Genomic DNA, 13,302 nt, shown 5'->3' with positions numbered 1-13,302 from the left:
CTTGGAACTGGAGATCTTGGGACCTCAGGGCTGGAAACCTCTGTCCCTTTCATCTGATATCACAAATGAGGAAAGGCCCTCACAGGAGCTGAGACCCCGCCCCTAAAGAGGGCTCCTGCACAGCCCTCACCACCTATGCATCTGGACCTGGACCCTGGGCAGTGGAAACCTACCTCCAAAGAGAAAGAGGGTCCCAGTGAGCTGCAGGAGGAGGTGGGCTCGGAGGAGGAAGCTCAGGAACCCGGTCATCCCCCCGAACACCATCATGATCAGACTAAAAGGTAACAAGATCACAAACGTCCCGTGCATGGCTAGAGAGAAGGGGACCAGGTACAGGAAGTTACTAACAGTATGCAATAATTTCCATACGTTTACCATGTACCCACAATAATAGGAACACTGCAACTACTTCTACTGATAAAAGAACAGTGTGCATGGTCTGTACTGAGCATCATTGCACTTGCTCTCTGTGACCCCTAGAGGGCAGTGTTGTATTATTATTGTTTTCTCAGTGCAGCATTGAGGGGCTGATATTCTAATGAGCATGCGAATGAACAAATAAGCCTGTGAGACAAGCACCAGGGCTCCTGGAAGATTAGTCTAAGCTGAGGGTACTTGCGAGTGGGTGAGCAGGCGAGCGGGCAGAAGAAACGGAGAAAGGTCCTTTCATAAAACCCTGTACCCAAATGTTATCTCTGCCCCTGGCCCCACCCCCAAATTACAGGTGCCTCATAAATCCAAGGCACATGACTCATTTTATCCTGGGGGTGGATCTAATCTCACCCCATAGCCCAGAAGAAACTACACACCCAAAAGCCTTTGTAATCTTAACAATAAAATGTTAATAAAATATCACACAGGGACCAGAGAGGTGCTTCAGTGGTAAAAGCACCTGCCACAATCAGCCTGAGTTTTGGACCCCACATAAAGGCGGAAAGAGCACCAACTCCACACTGTTTTCCTCAGACCTCTCCATGTAGGCTGTGATACATGTGCCCACACCACACACACACACACACACACACACACACACACACACACACACACACAAGAACAACAAGATTTTAAAACTCTGTAATCCAGGCAGTCTCTGACCAGGATCGGGGACTTGACCATGGTGCAAAAATAGACCGAGTGGAAATTGCCCTTTCCATTTTTGACCTTTCATGGGAGTGCTAGAGATTTAAACTCAGGCCCTCACGCCGTGCAGCATTTGACTCACTCAGGCGGCTCCTCAGGCCACCAGGATGTCCTCAGTTCAGCAGATGAGTAGACGGTGTCTGCTCTGAGCCCAGCTCCACGGTCCAGAGACCAACAATTCACAGACAGTGCCCCCTGTGGGTGAACTGACAGACTGCACGCAGGAATTATCATCCAGATCACAGTGCTTCTAAGAGTCACACAGTCCTCAACCGCCATTACATCACCCACCTCAACCACAGGCACATGCCAGCACTGAGGCAGCTGGGATACATGTGTCCCTCAATTGTCTTAGGATAGGCCAAGCACAGGCTGCCACACTCCCCTCCCCAGGGCTCCAGTGTCGTCCACACCACCATCTGAGAACCCAGGAGCCATGGCTAGCTGGGATGCAGCTTTGCAAACCTGTTTTCTCATCTATTAAATAGAGAGCCAACAAATACCCCTTCCTCTAAGCCTATGTGTTGAGGACCCAGCACATTAAAAAAAAAAAAAAATCACCATCAAGGAGTTGGGAGATGGTTCAGTCCCTCCAGTGACTACTGCGCAAACACAGGGACCTGAATCTGGGCCCTTAGCATTTAGAAAAGGTGGGGTGCAGCAGCACGCATCTGTAACACCAGAGCTGGGCATGCGGAAAGATGGGTTCTTGCTGCTGTGGGCCAGTCAGTGTAACTGAATCGGTGAGCTCCAGAGAAATAGGAAACTCTAAACTCTGTCTCGGCCTTTAATCCTGGCGGATCTCTGTGAGTTCAAGGCCAGCTTGGTCTACAGAGTGAGTTCCAGGACAGCCAGGGCTACACAGGGAAACCCTATCTCAAAACACACACAAAAAATAAATAAATAAATAAATAAATAAATAAATAAATAAATAAATAAACAAACAAAACACCCATACACATAAAATTTTTTAAAAAAATAATAATCTCAAAAACAAAAAGTTTAAACCGGGCATTGCTGTGGGATGTCTTTCTGTATGCTGTGATTATGTGTTGCTCTGATTGGTTGATAAATAAAGCCCTTTGGCCTATGGCAAGTCAGGTTATAGCTAGGTGGGAAATTGAAGAGAGAGACAGGAAGAAGAAAGACAGAAGCAGAGGAGACGCCAGCACCTCCAGGAGAAGCAAGATGTGAAAATACTGGTAAGCCACGGGGACGTGGCAATTTACAGATTAATAGAAATGGACCAAGTTATAAGAGCTAGCTAGCAAGAAGCCTGCCATAGGCCATGTAATTGGTAATTAATATCAAGCCTCTGAATGATTATTTGGAACCTTGGGGCTGGGCAAGACCGGAGAAACCATCTGACATGACCACAATAGGCATTGTGCTTCCTGCCTATAATCCCAGCAGCTGGGAGGTAGGGACAGAAGGATCCGAAATTCAAGGTCATCCTCAGCTACATAGTTCACTCATGGCCAGCCTGGGCCACATGAGACCCTGCCAAAACAAAAAGCACCAGGAATTTATTTGCTAAGTTGTAGAGTCAAGGTGTTCAAAATCAAGGTCCTTGTCCCACTGCAGGGGGTGGCCCTTCCTCACAGCAGCCGCTTCCCGGCAGCAGTGAGCAACGCGGGCAGCAGTGAGCAACGCGGGCAGCAGTGAGCAACGCGGGCAGCAGTGAGCAACGCGGGCAGCAGTGAGCAACGCGGCCGCAGTGAGCAACGCGGGCCTTCCTCGGCTTAGCCGGCTGCACTCCAGGCTGCAGCTCCACGTCTGCCTCTCTGCTCTTCCTCTTCTAAGGACGCACGCATCATGGGTTTTACAGCCCATCACATCAGCTCCAGAGGACCTCACCTGGAGATCCTCAGCTACATCTGCAGTGTCGCTTTTCCCAAATAGAGTCAATCTCCAGTTCCGGAGCTGAGGACATGGCCTATTTTTTCTGAATGTGTTCATTTAACGGTTGGGCATGCCATGGCGCGCATGTGGGGGTCAGAGGACACTTGGTGGAGTCCGCTCTCTCTTGCCACCTATGGGTGGCGGTGTGCTTTGAATATGCACTGTCCCCCACGGGCTCTCGTGATTAAGCTCTGTCCCCAGTTGGTGGCACTGTGTGGGAAGGTTGTGGAGCCTTCAGAATGTGGAGCCCTGCAGGAAGACGTTCATCCCAGAGGTCCGGTGGGCTTTGAGGTTTGACAGCCTGACCCGTTTCCCACTCGTCTTGGCTTCCTTGGTGTGGACGCGATGTGACCAGCCAGCCTCCTGCTCCTGCTCCTGCCGCCATGCTGTCGCCTGCTGCTGGCTCTTCCTCACAGTGAAGGACTCTGTCCCTCTGGAACTGTGAGCCAAATGAGCCCTTTCTCCCTAAGTCGTCTTTGTCATGGGTATTCTATCGCAGAAACAGAACAGAAGCCAACACGGGGCTTCTAGGGACGAAACTCAGGTCACAAGGCTTGTGAGGCAAGTGCCCTTCCCACCTAGCCGCCTCTTAGACCCAGGCATATATTGTTGTTGTTAGTGGCATCATTTTTTAGTATGGCATCATTTACCACACTACCATACCTTCAGTGGTATGCAGTAGGAGCATCATATATGCCAAAAGTAGGTGCTCAATAGATGGTAGTATCTTTAGATTATAGATGGTTGTGTGGTTTTACTGTAGTACTATACTGGCCATGATTAGGATAAGTGTCTCCAAAGCTTGTCCCCGCTTGGCTCTATCACCGGGTAATGGAACAGTAGGATCTGGGGACGGGAGTGAGGTCTCAAGTCGGCTGGGGTGTGTCTTCCAAGGACATTGCAGGACCCTGGCGTCTTTCTCATTCTTACATCCTGGCAGTTTCAAGTGAGCAGTTCTGCTTGGTCATGTGTCCCCACCACAGTGTGTCACCACAGCCCCAAGCGATGGGCCCAAGGGACAGTACAGTGTGACCTTTGAAACTATGAGCGAAATTAAACTTTGTGTCCTGGTGAGTCGATCACATCAGGTGTTCTCATAAGGGAACACTGACTAATCCAGCTGAGGGACTGCAGCAACAGCATCACACGGCCCAGGACATTCTGTAACTGGCGTGTTCATGCCTCCGTGCGGCTTTATAGTCTAGGCACACTGATCTTCTCTTCTTACAGGCTACGTAATTTTCCTTAACTTTATCTACACACATAAATGTCTAGTCATTCTCGTTCAATCACTGAGGCTACTCCTTTCTTTCCTTTTTATCGCTTCAAACAAGCATGGCATCACTCTTCCCAGAAACGTCACACAGATTCTAGAAGCAGAACCAACTTTTTCAATTTTTTAAACATGGGATTGGCTTTCCACAGAACCCCAGAAAGGCTGCCCTCACACCCAGGCCTCCATTCTCCCGAGGAATCGAGGCCTGCCTTCGTCAGCTTTCCATTGCTGTGGTAATACATCTGAGAGAAAAAAATTAAAAAGAAGAAAGGTTGATTTGGGATCAGAGCTCCCAAGGTTTCAGTCCGTGGTCACCTGGCTCCTTGGCTTTCAGGCTGGTGACAGGGCAGAAATGTCATAACAGAGAACTAACTGTTCATCTGTGGGAAGCCGGGAAGCAGAGAGGGAGAAGAGGCCACTACCCCGACTCCTCAGCCTCTTCCTCCAACTGGCTCCACAGCCTAAAGCTCACTCAGCTCCAACTCATCCAGAGTCATCCATGGATACGGCGAGTGCCGTTCGGTGACGACCTCTCCGCCCTTGCCTTTCCTTGAGCTCTCCACAGACCACGAGAGGAGATTCCATACCTAAAGCGTGACCGACTCCTGGCCTCGGGCCTCCCTCTCTCCACATCCCACCTTGCTGCAGCACCACTCGGAGGAAGTCATACATCATGTCCCTCCTGTGCCCAGAGCTGCTCGACACTGAGTGTTTTATGTCCCTCTCTCCGTTTCCGCCCCCGCACTTCCATTTTCATCTCGCACCCAGCTTCATTTTAATTTTCCACACTACTGCAGCGGCCCTGTATCCAAATGCCAGGAAACCCGGTCGGGTGATTTTTCTCCCTACCTTGTGGCCTCACGGAGGCCAGCCCCAGCTCAGTCAGCCTGGGCTGCTGTGGAAAGCATTTGACCTCTGAGTCTGCCTGATCATGGTCACCTACTCTGAAGACACAGCTGAAGATGAGCCTGGACAGGTCAGGCATGCCACTGAGAAGCACTTTCTAGCCCACCCTCCAGAACTACAGGCCTTCTGGCTGTTTCTGGAACATACTGGTCCAATCCTGTTCCACTTGCTCTTCCTCCTCAGTCTCCTGTCTAAGGCAGAATAGCCTGAAACTCTGGTCAGCCTCACACACTTGTGTGTGAGTACATGCGTGTGCCTGTGTGTGTTTACATGTTCCTGGGTGTGCAGGTCTGAGTGTGCTTGTGTGATATGCATGTAGAGGCCAGAGGTCAACTCCAGGTGTCATTTCTTTTTTTTTTTTTTTCTTTTTTTTTTTTTTTGGTTTTTCGAGACAGGGTTTCTCTGTGTAGCTTTGCGCCTTTCCTGGAACTCACTTGGTAGCCCAGGCTGGCCTCGAACTCACAGAGATCCGCCTGGCTCTGCCTCCCGAGTGCTGGGATTAAAGGCGTGCGCCACCACCGCCCGGCCAGGTGTCATTTCTAAGGACGGCACTCAGTTTGGATGGCTGGACAGAGAACCCCAGGGATGCACCTGTCTGCTGCCTAGCTGCCCACTAGCACCAGGTTGGCAAGCATGTGCCTGTCACACCTGGTGGGGGGGTGAGGGGGTTATAAATTTCGTTTTGCTTTTGGCTGTTGTTTGATTGGGTTTTGTAGGTTCTGGGGGTGAAACTCCGGTCCTCATGCTTTCATGGAAAGCACTTTACCAACGGCGCCAGCTCCCGGGTCCTCCGGTCTTCTTGTATACACATTGCACTGAAATGTGACTCAGCACAGCATCATTCCAACGGAGTAGAAGTAAACTGCCAGGGTTCAAGTCCCAGATCGGCCAGCTGCTGTGCAAACTTACGTAACTCACCTACCCTCTCTGTGCCATACGCTTCCTCCCCTACAAAGCTGGGTGTGATAATATGTATGATATTGGCCCCTCATGGGCTGTGGTGGAGATTAAAAAAGTTGATAATTGTGAAGACATCAGAGCAGTGTTTGGCCCACAGCGTCTGTCTCATGGTCTTCAATGCCAGACAGACAGACAAACACTAGGAGGGAAGTAAATGTACGCTAAATACATCAGGTCAGGCAGGGAGATGGCCCAGGGGTGAAATGCCTGCTACACAAGTGTGAGGACCCAGGTTCAAAACCCAGCGTCCACTCCAAGGCCAGGTGTGGCAGCGCCCATTTGTAACCCTACAGGTTGGGCAAGGGGGGCAATCTGGTCATGGGAACTCACTGCCAGATGTCTAGCTGAAACAGGAAGCTCCAGGTTCAGCGAGAGACCCTGTCTCAAAAAACAGGGTGTAAAATGATACAGAAAGACACATTAACCTCTGACCTACACATGTATATGCCTGGCATGTACACCTCACACCACACACACACACACACACACACACACACACACACACGCATACACCATGCACACATACATATACACCACACATGCACATACAAAAAACTTCTTTTTAGAAACTTTATTATGTGTGCATTTGTGTGTACATGTGTGCATGTATGTTGAAGAGATGATGTGTGTTGTTTCATGCATGTAGAGCTCAGAGGACAACTTTATGCAGTCGATTCTCTCTTATTGTGTTTTCACGGGTTCCAAGGACAAAACCCAGATCCCCAGACTTGCACGGCACATCTTCACCCACTGAACCATCTTGCCATCCCTCAGAAATCTCTACAAATAAATAAATAAGTTTCCAAGTGGGAAGCTGGAGGCTCAGGGATGTAATAAAGATGTAAGCATTCATTGAACTCCTACTGTATACAGATCCTGTCCCTGGATCTTTGCACATAGAATCTCATTTCCTCCCAGAAGAGCCCACTTACGGTCACAGGTGACTGCTAAGAATTCACACAGGTGGGTAAGTTGCAGTCACGAAACCCTACTCCCTGTCCGTTGTCTTTAAGGGGCTGATGTCATTTCTGCCTCTTTAATAAGAGTGTCCGTAAGGGCCAGAGTGGTAGCACACGCCATTAATCCCTGTGCCCAAGAGGCAGAGGGAGAATTCAAGGCAAGCCTAGTCAACAGACTGAGTTCCAGAACAGCCTCGGAGAGGGGAAAAAAATAAAGAAAAGAAAAGGAATAGTTACAAGGTCCAACCTGCCCAGTCAGCACATGGTGTCTTTTAGCTTCAGTCAATTGGTGCAACACAAAGGCCTATGATCCGATCTGGTCCAATGGGATAGCCCCTCCCTTCTGGACTGCAAGATTCAGCCCAAACACACCCCCATCCAAAGCAAAGCTCACAGAGGGAGGAAAAGGGACAGAACCCAGGGATCCCAACACACTGGACCGCCTCAAAAACGTGGGCCAGTCATTCCTCCTCCTCTTTAAGTTGGCATAATTGGTATTTTTGTCATTTGCCACCGAAAGATTCCTGGCTGGCACCCCTAGTCCACTGGCTGTCCACCATAGCTCTTGAAGAGTGCTAAGTGATAACTTCCCTGCCGCAAAAAGCACTTTCCCAGAGCGAATCTGGAAGCCAAATAAATACTCAAGCCAGGGTACCAAGACTGCTGCTGAGGGACGCCCCCGGATGCTGACCTGGTTGGTTTTCATCTGAGAAGAGAGTCTTAATGAGGAATTATCTAGACCTGGTTGGCTTGTGGGCATGTCTGGGCAGGGGGTGTTGTCTTAATTGTTGGCTGAGGTGGGAAGACCCACCCTAAATGTGGAAGGCATTATTTCATGCACTGGGCCCCTGACTATATAGAACAGAAGTTCTCAGACTTCCTAACACTGAAGCCTTTTAATACAGTTCCTCGTGTTGTGGTGACCCCCAACCATAAAATTATTTTTGTTGCTACTTCATAACTGTAATTTTTCTACTTTTATGAATCATAATGTAAATATCTGTGTTTTCTAATGGTCTTAGGAGACCCCTGTGAAAGGGTCGTTCCACCCCCTCAAAGGGTCTCAACCCTCAGGTTGAGAAATGCTTATATAAAAGTAGAGACCACTAGCTGAGTACTAGCAAGCAAGCAAAAATTCATCCACCCCTTCTGCTCTTGAGTGTGGACACAATGCTCTAAGTCCCTGCCTTGACTTCCTCGCAACCAGGACTGTAAACTGGAATTGTGAGCCAAACAGACTCTTTCTCCCCTAAGATGCTCTTTGTTGGGGTGTTTGCTACAGCAACAGAAACGGAGCTAGAACAGATGGCTTCCTCTGTCCCTGGCTGGAAGGGGTAAGGAGTGGGGCCATCTGCTCACCCCTCCCCAGATGGCCCAGTGGAATCAGGAGGCCGTGGTGATGGGGTATGCCTGACCACTCTGCCTGCCGGGCTCAGAACACACTGAAGTGGTCTCTCGGCAGGCTTGAGTTTTCTGTCCACCACGCCCACCAGGATCAGCTTAGGGGGCTGACTCAGAACAGCTCTCTTGTCAGCCTGTCTCTCTGGCCAATACAAAGGATCTCCAAATGACTGGAACATCTTCACATCATAAAGAGCTTGGACTAAACACAAAATTCATTTATAGGAGAAAACCAGTTCTGAGAAAAAGCTCTCTCTGGGGGTGCCTTGCAATGAGTGTGGAGTCCGAAGGGGCAGCTTGCCCTCATTCCTGATAATACAGTGGGAATCACAGCAGCTCCGGCGCCTGGCTGTATATGCACCAAGCACTTGCCACCCTGGGCTTATTAAAGGCACCACTCAAATTCCATCCTCACCGTGAGATTAAAAGGCCATCAAGATGGCTGAGGGTGGTGGTAAAGTGCTCGCCATGCAAGCCTGCTGGCCTGCGTGCGATCCCCAGAACCCTCATAAAGGCAGAAAGAGAGAACCAGTTCATGAAGTTGTTCTCTGATCTACACATAGACAATAATAATAAACAATTTAAAAGCGCTCTGTGTAAGAAGGAGGTTAAACAAAAAAAAGATTAGAAAGAAGACGGCTAGTGCCGTCAGCACGAGGGAGCTGATCCCAGACAGGGGGAGGAAATGCCCAAGGTCACACGTACAGCTGGTAGTGGAGCTGTGGTTACATTGACATCAGAGGTCAGCGCCAAGGAAGCTGCTGAGTGAGACTTCCGCCTGCTTCTCAGAGTCAGGGAACAAGTAGGGCTGTTACTGTAACAAGTCCAAAGGAATGCCAGCCCAGTGTCAACTACCTCTAGCTGTTGGATTCACCCAGAAGCAGGACAAGGTGGCTGAACGACAGCATCCCGCTTGGCGAGGAGTCTAAAGGTAGAGAGTCTAGAAGGGGCTGTAGTGGGCAAAGTGAATGATTGCTGAGGGCTTGCCATGAGGCTGTCAAGCCCTTCTTTGAGACAACGTGTTGCCCTACACTCACACAACAGCTACAGAGCAAATGAGGTCCTGAGCGATGTTCATTTTGCTCATGCGAGGTCTTGGTTTATCATGATTGTTACTATTTTCTCCCTCCGACCTGGGGATAGAACCCAGGGCCTTGCACATGCTAGGCAAGTCACTGAGCTATACCTCCAGACTTCTTTAAACCATTAATTTAGTTTAAGTCACCCAGGCTGACACTGAACTCACACTGGAGCCCAGCAGTCTCCCGTCTTCCTGCCTCGGCCTCCTGGTGGTTCACGAATTTTTGTTCTCGTTTTGTGGATCCTGACAGCACCCTTAATGGTTTGCACAACTCATTTTGGTCACTACGGAAATGAGTGAAAGGCAAAAAAATCGACCCTGGGATCAAGAGGGCCAGAGAAGGACCAAGTTAGGCCTGGACCCTTCTCCCCCGTACACAGAATTCTAGGTGATTCTTGAAGCAGTACTCAGACAGCAGCCAAAGTACTGCTCAATGCCGCTGGAGTGCCTGACAATACAGATCACCTACACCCTCCTCAGCCCCAACACAGGGGTGGCCTCAGGAAGCTGCTGCTGGCAGTGGGAACGTACACAGAGGTGTGCTGTAGCCGACTGACGGGCAGCTGACAAGAGCCAGGGAAGGCTTGGGGAATTTTGTGAGCCAGGTAATATTGTGCTGGCAATTTAAAACTGGTCACGGTGGAAATGTTTACACCACAGAAATAGGCTAATACCATGAATCAAGGGCTTTTAAATTTTTTTCCACGAGTTATTTGTTAAATATTTCACAGCATGCTATGGACTTGGGAGAAACAATTCTGATCCATTCATCTATTTGTACATCCGTCCATCCACTCATCCATCCATTCACTCATTCCTTCACCCATCTAGTTGCTCACTAATTCACTCACTCACTCATCCATCGGTCTAGTCATTCACTCATCCAGTCATTCATTCAACCTTCCGTCCATTCATTCACAGGCCGAGCCACTCATTCATATATATTGAATACATAACATGTAAATTTGACCATAACTTGCATTCACTCTGTAGACTTTTGCTTTGTGGTCTGCTGTCTTCCAGGTTCTGTGCTAAGTGCTGACAATTCACAGTGGGAAGGAGAGCTATAACCCTTGCCTTTGGGACTTTACAGACTAATGAGAGAATCAGATTCTACACCCAAAAGAGCATAATGACCTTTACAATGAGAAGGAAATCAGCCAAGCTAAGCTGGTAGGTGGAGGCAGAGAGACACAGGAAGAGGAAACAGCATGTGCAGAGTCCCATGGCAGGAGGAAGCCTGGGGCACAGAGGGAAGTGCTGGGGAAGAAATGAAAGGAGAGGGAGCTATGTCACTTCCTAAGCCTCGGGCTGTGTGCCCAAGGCCCCCCACATCCAAGGCCTATGGATTTCCACCTTCAGATCTTCCTCAGATCCACTCTATGGGGCCCTTCCTGGACTCAGTTTCCAAGTGAAAGCCAAAAACGGAGGTGATGTTCAGACCTGGTGCTACAGGCCTATAATCCCAGCTACTCAGGCTGAGGGCAGGAGAATTCCAAGTCCAAGGCCGGACAGAGCTACAGAGTGTGCTCAAGGTCAGGCTAGAAAACAGTGGGACTGTTTAAACAAAACTAAAAAGAAGGAGAGAGGGCTAGGGATAGAATTGGGTGGTAGAGCATTTGCCGAGTGTGAGCACGGCCCTGGATTTAGTGCCCAGTACTGAAGTGGCTGGAGAGAAGATGGAAGTACCAACTTCACGGGGTGGATGTGAGAAGCAACTAAAGACAAAGATGAGAAGCTCTTGGTTTGGTGTCTGCACAACTCTAAGTTCCAAAGAATGAAATTGCTCCTTTGTTTCCTTCCTTCCATAAGTGCCCTTCAGCCCTTTCCTCTCTTCTCTGCGGAGGGTTAGGCCCTGTGGGAGGTGCTGGGAAAGCCTGACGCCAGCAAGGCCACACCAATGGCCCTTCAGACTGTTCTCCACCTCCTAAGCACCTGCCTTGAAGCACCCCACACCCTCTCTACAGACAAGCTGGCCCTCGGTCTATGAGACAAGACCTCTCATTCGGCCTTCAGCATCCAAAGATGTTCAGACACCGGTGTGGGCTCCCCTGCCGTCTTTCGTGATGATTGCCACTCAAATGCAATTGCTCGTGTAGTGAAGGCCTCTCTCCGCAGCGAGTCTATAAGGGCCTAGAGGGCACTGCTTAGATTTGAGTTCTCAGTCACCAAGTTGCTTGGTGCACAGGACTGTCGATTAGTTGGAAGAACTCTACACACATTCTAGGTAGAGCAAGAGCGGCCCCGCCCCCCTGACGTAGCCCCAGTCTTGTCTCAGGCCTGGTGGTCAAAGGCCACCACCACCCACCACCATCACAACCACTGCAGTTCAGGAACCCAAGTTCCTCCATCCATCCACTACCCCCAGACTTACTGAGAAGCTGTCGGCTTGAGTCGCTGACCGTCACATTTTCCTGCCAGAAGGGGTTCATCAGCGGCGTGCAGGAGCTCTGGACTGATGGAAGGGAGGAGTTCACCGGCACGACCCTGGCATTTTTCCCCACAAAGCCTCCCTAGATGTCTCCCACCCAAGAAAGCAAACGGAGCGTTGTGCACTTGTGAGCCTAGCTGGGCCCCGCCGGGAGCGCTTGTGCAGGCCATCCTCTCTGTCCACCCTCCCCGCACCCCTAAGTGAGAGAGGAGTGTGAGCCAAGCAACAGGTCCCAGGCTTGCGGGTACAGCACCATGGTGCGAACGCGGACACCTGGGGAGGACCCTTACCCCGGCAAGTCCGCCAGAGACCGGAGTGGGAGCTCAGAGGCTCTAGCTGGCTGTGGTTGGCGGGTCCCTTGTCCTGCGCCCCCGAGCTGTTCCTCTCCAGCCTCTCGGTGTCGATGATGTACCAGAAGTCGGTGCCGATGGCGACCGCCAGCAGCACGAAACTGATGGCCCCACTCAGTGCCGCCGCGCCCGCCAGAGCGCCCAGGCGCACCCGCATCTCCCAGCGTAGGGCCCCTGGGCGCAGGCTCCTGCCCACGCTCCCCGTCTGTTCGCTGCACCCCAGATTCTCCAGCGTGGATCTGGAACGCGGCTCAAACTCTGGCTCCACCACCCTCACCTGAGCGATCACACTCGCACGTGCTCCAGCTCGGACCCACGATCTCAGGGCTCCCTGTCCTCTCTGACCTCCTCCCTGGTGCCTTCCGACCCTCCCCGGAGCACCGGTCCCAGACCGGCACCGTCGCTGCCTCCTCACTCAGCTCCACCCTGTGCCCGGTGCACAGTCCCAGCGCCTTCCTCCTTCCAGCTCGGCACTTTTCTCCCCAGACCCCACTACTGCCCCCACTTCCTAGCCTCACTCTCCATGAACTCCCCAGCAGCTCCCCGCCACTTTCGGCCTCAGCCCTCCTTGCTCTCCCCACACTTCTGCTTTGACCCCCCGCTGCAGCCTGGGTCTACCTTCACTTCCCACAGCTCTGGTTCAGGACCAGTGCCCTAAAACCTCAGGAAGACTGGCTCCCCAGGCAAGCAGGCTGGACTGCGGGAGGGGCCGAGGGGGCGGTGCTGGGGAGAGGGCGGACTTCAGACACTGGAGTCAGAAAGGGGCGACACTCTCTAGTCTGAGGGTACAGATTCTCCCGCAATGCCTCCTCCTGAAACGATTTTGATTCCAAAATCCACCTTCAAGTAATTTTTATGGACTGGCTACAAAGGAAAAAGTCAGATTTGGGTTTTTT

The 13,302-nt window shown here is 50.9% G+C and overlaps 1 protein-coding gene across 2 annotated transcripts in view; it reads right to left on the bottom strand.

Moving 5' to 3' along the window:
* Positions 1 to 13,100, bottom strand: part of Tmem114 (transmembrane protein 114) — a 14,901-nt gene extending 1,801 nt beyond the window's left edge. The window contains exons 1-3 of one of the 2 annotated variants that reach the window (XM_059269128.1): positions 12,347 to 13,100; positions 12,000 to 12,080; positions 174 to 311 (exon numbers count right to left, since the gene is read on the bottom strand). In XM_059269128.1, the coding sequence (XP_059125111.1) occupies positions 174 to 311; positions 12,000 to 12,080; positions 12,347 to 12,563 (436 nt within the window). In that variant the 5' untranslated portion in view covers positions 12,564 to 13,100. Of the gene's footprint in view, positions 1 to 173; positions 312 to 11,999; positions 12,081 to 12,346 lie in introns of those variants that run through there. The other variant, XM_059269129.1, reaches the window with a different exon arrangement.
* Between the last annotated feature and the right edge of the window lie 202 nt (positions 13,101 to 13,302).

Source organism: Peromyscus eremicus, chromosome 8a, assembly GCF_949786415.1.
Source record: "Peromyscus eremicus chromosome 8a, PerEre_H2_v1, whole genome shotgun sequence".
NCBI lineage: Eukaryota > Metazoa > Chordata > Mammalia > Rodentia > Cricetidae > Peromyscus > Peromyscus eremicus.
Note: the sequence above shows the minus strand (reverse complement) of the source record. Positions and strands in the feature narration are given on the sequence as shown.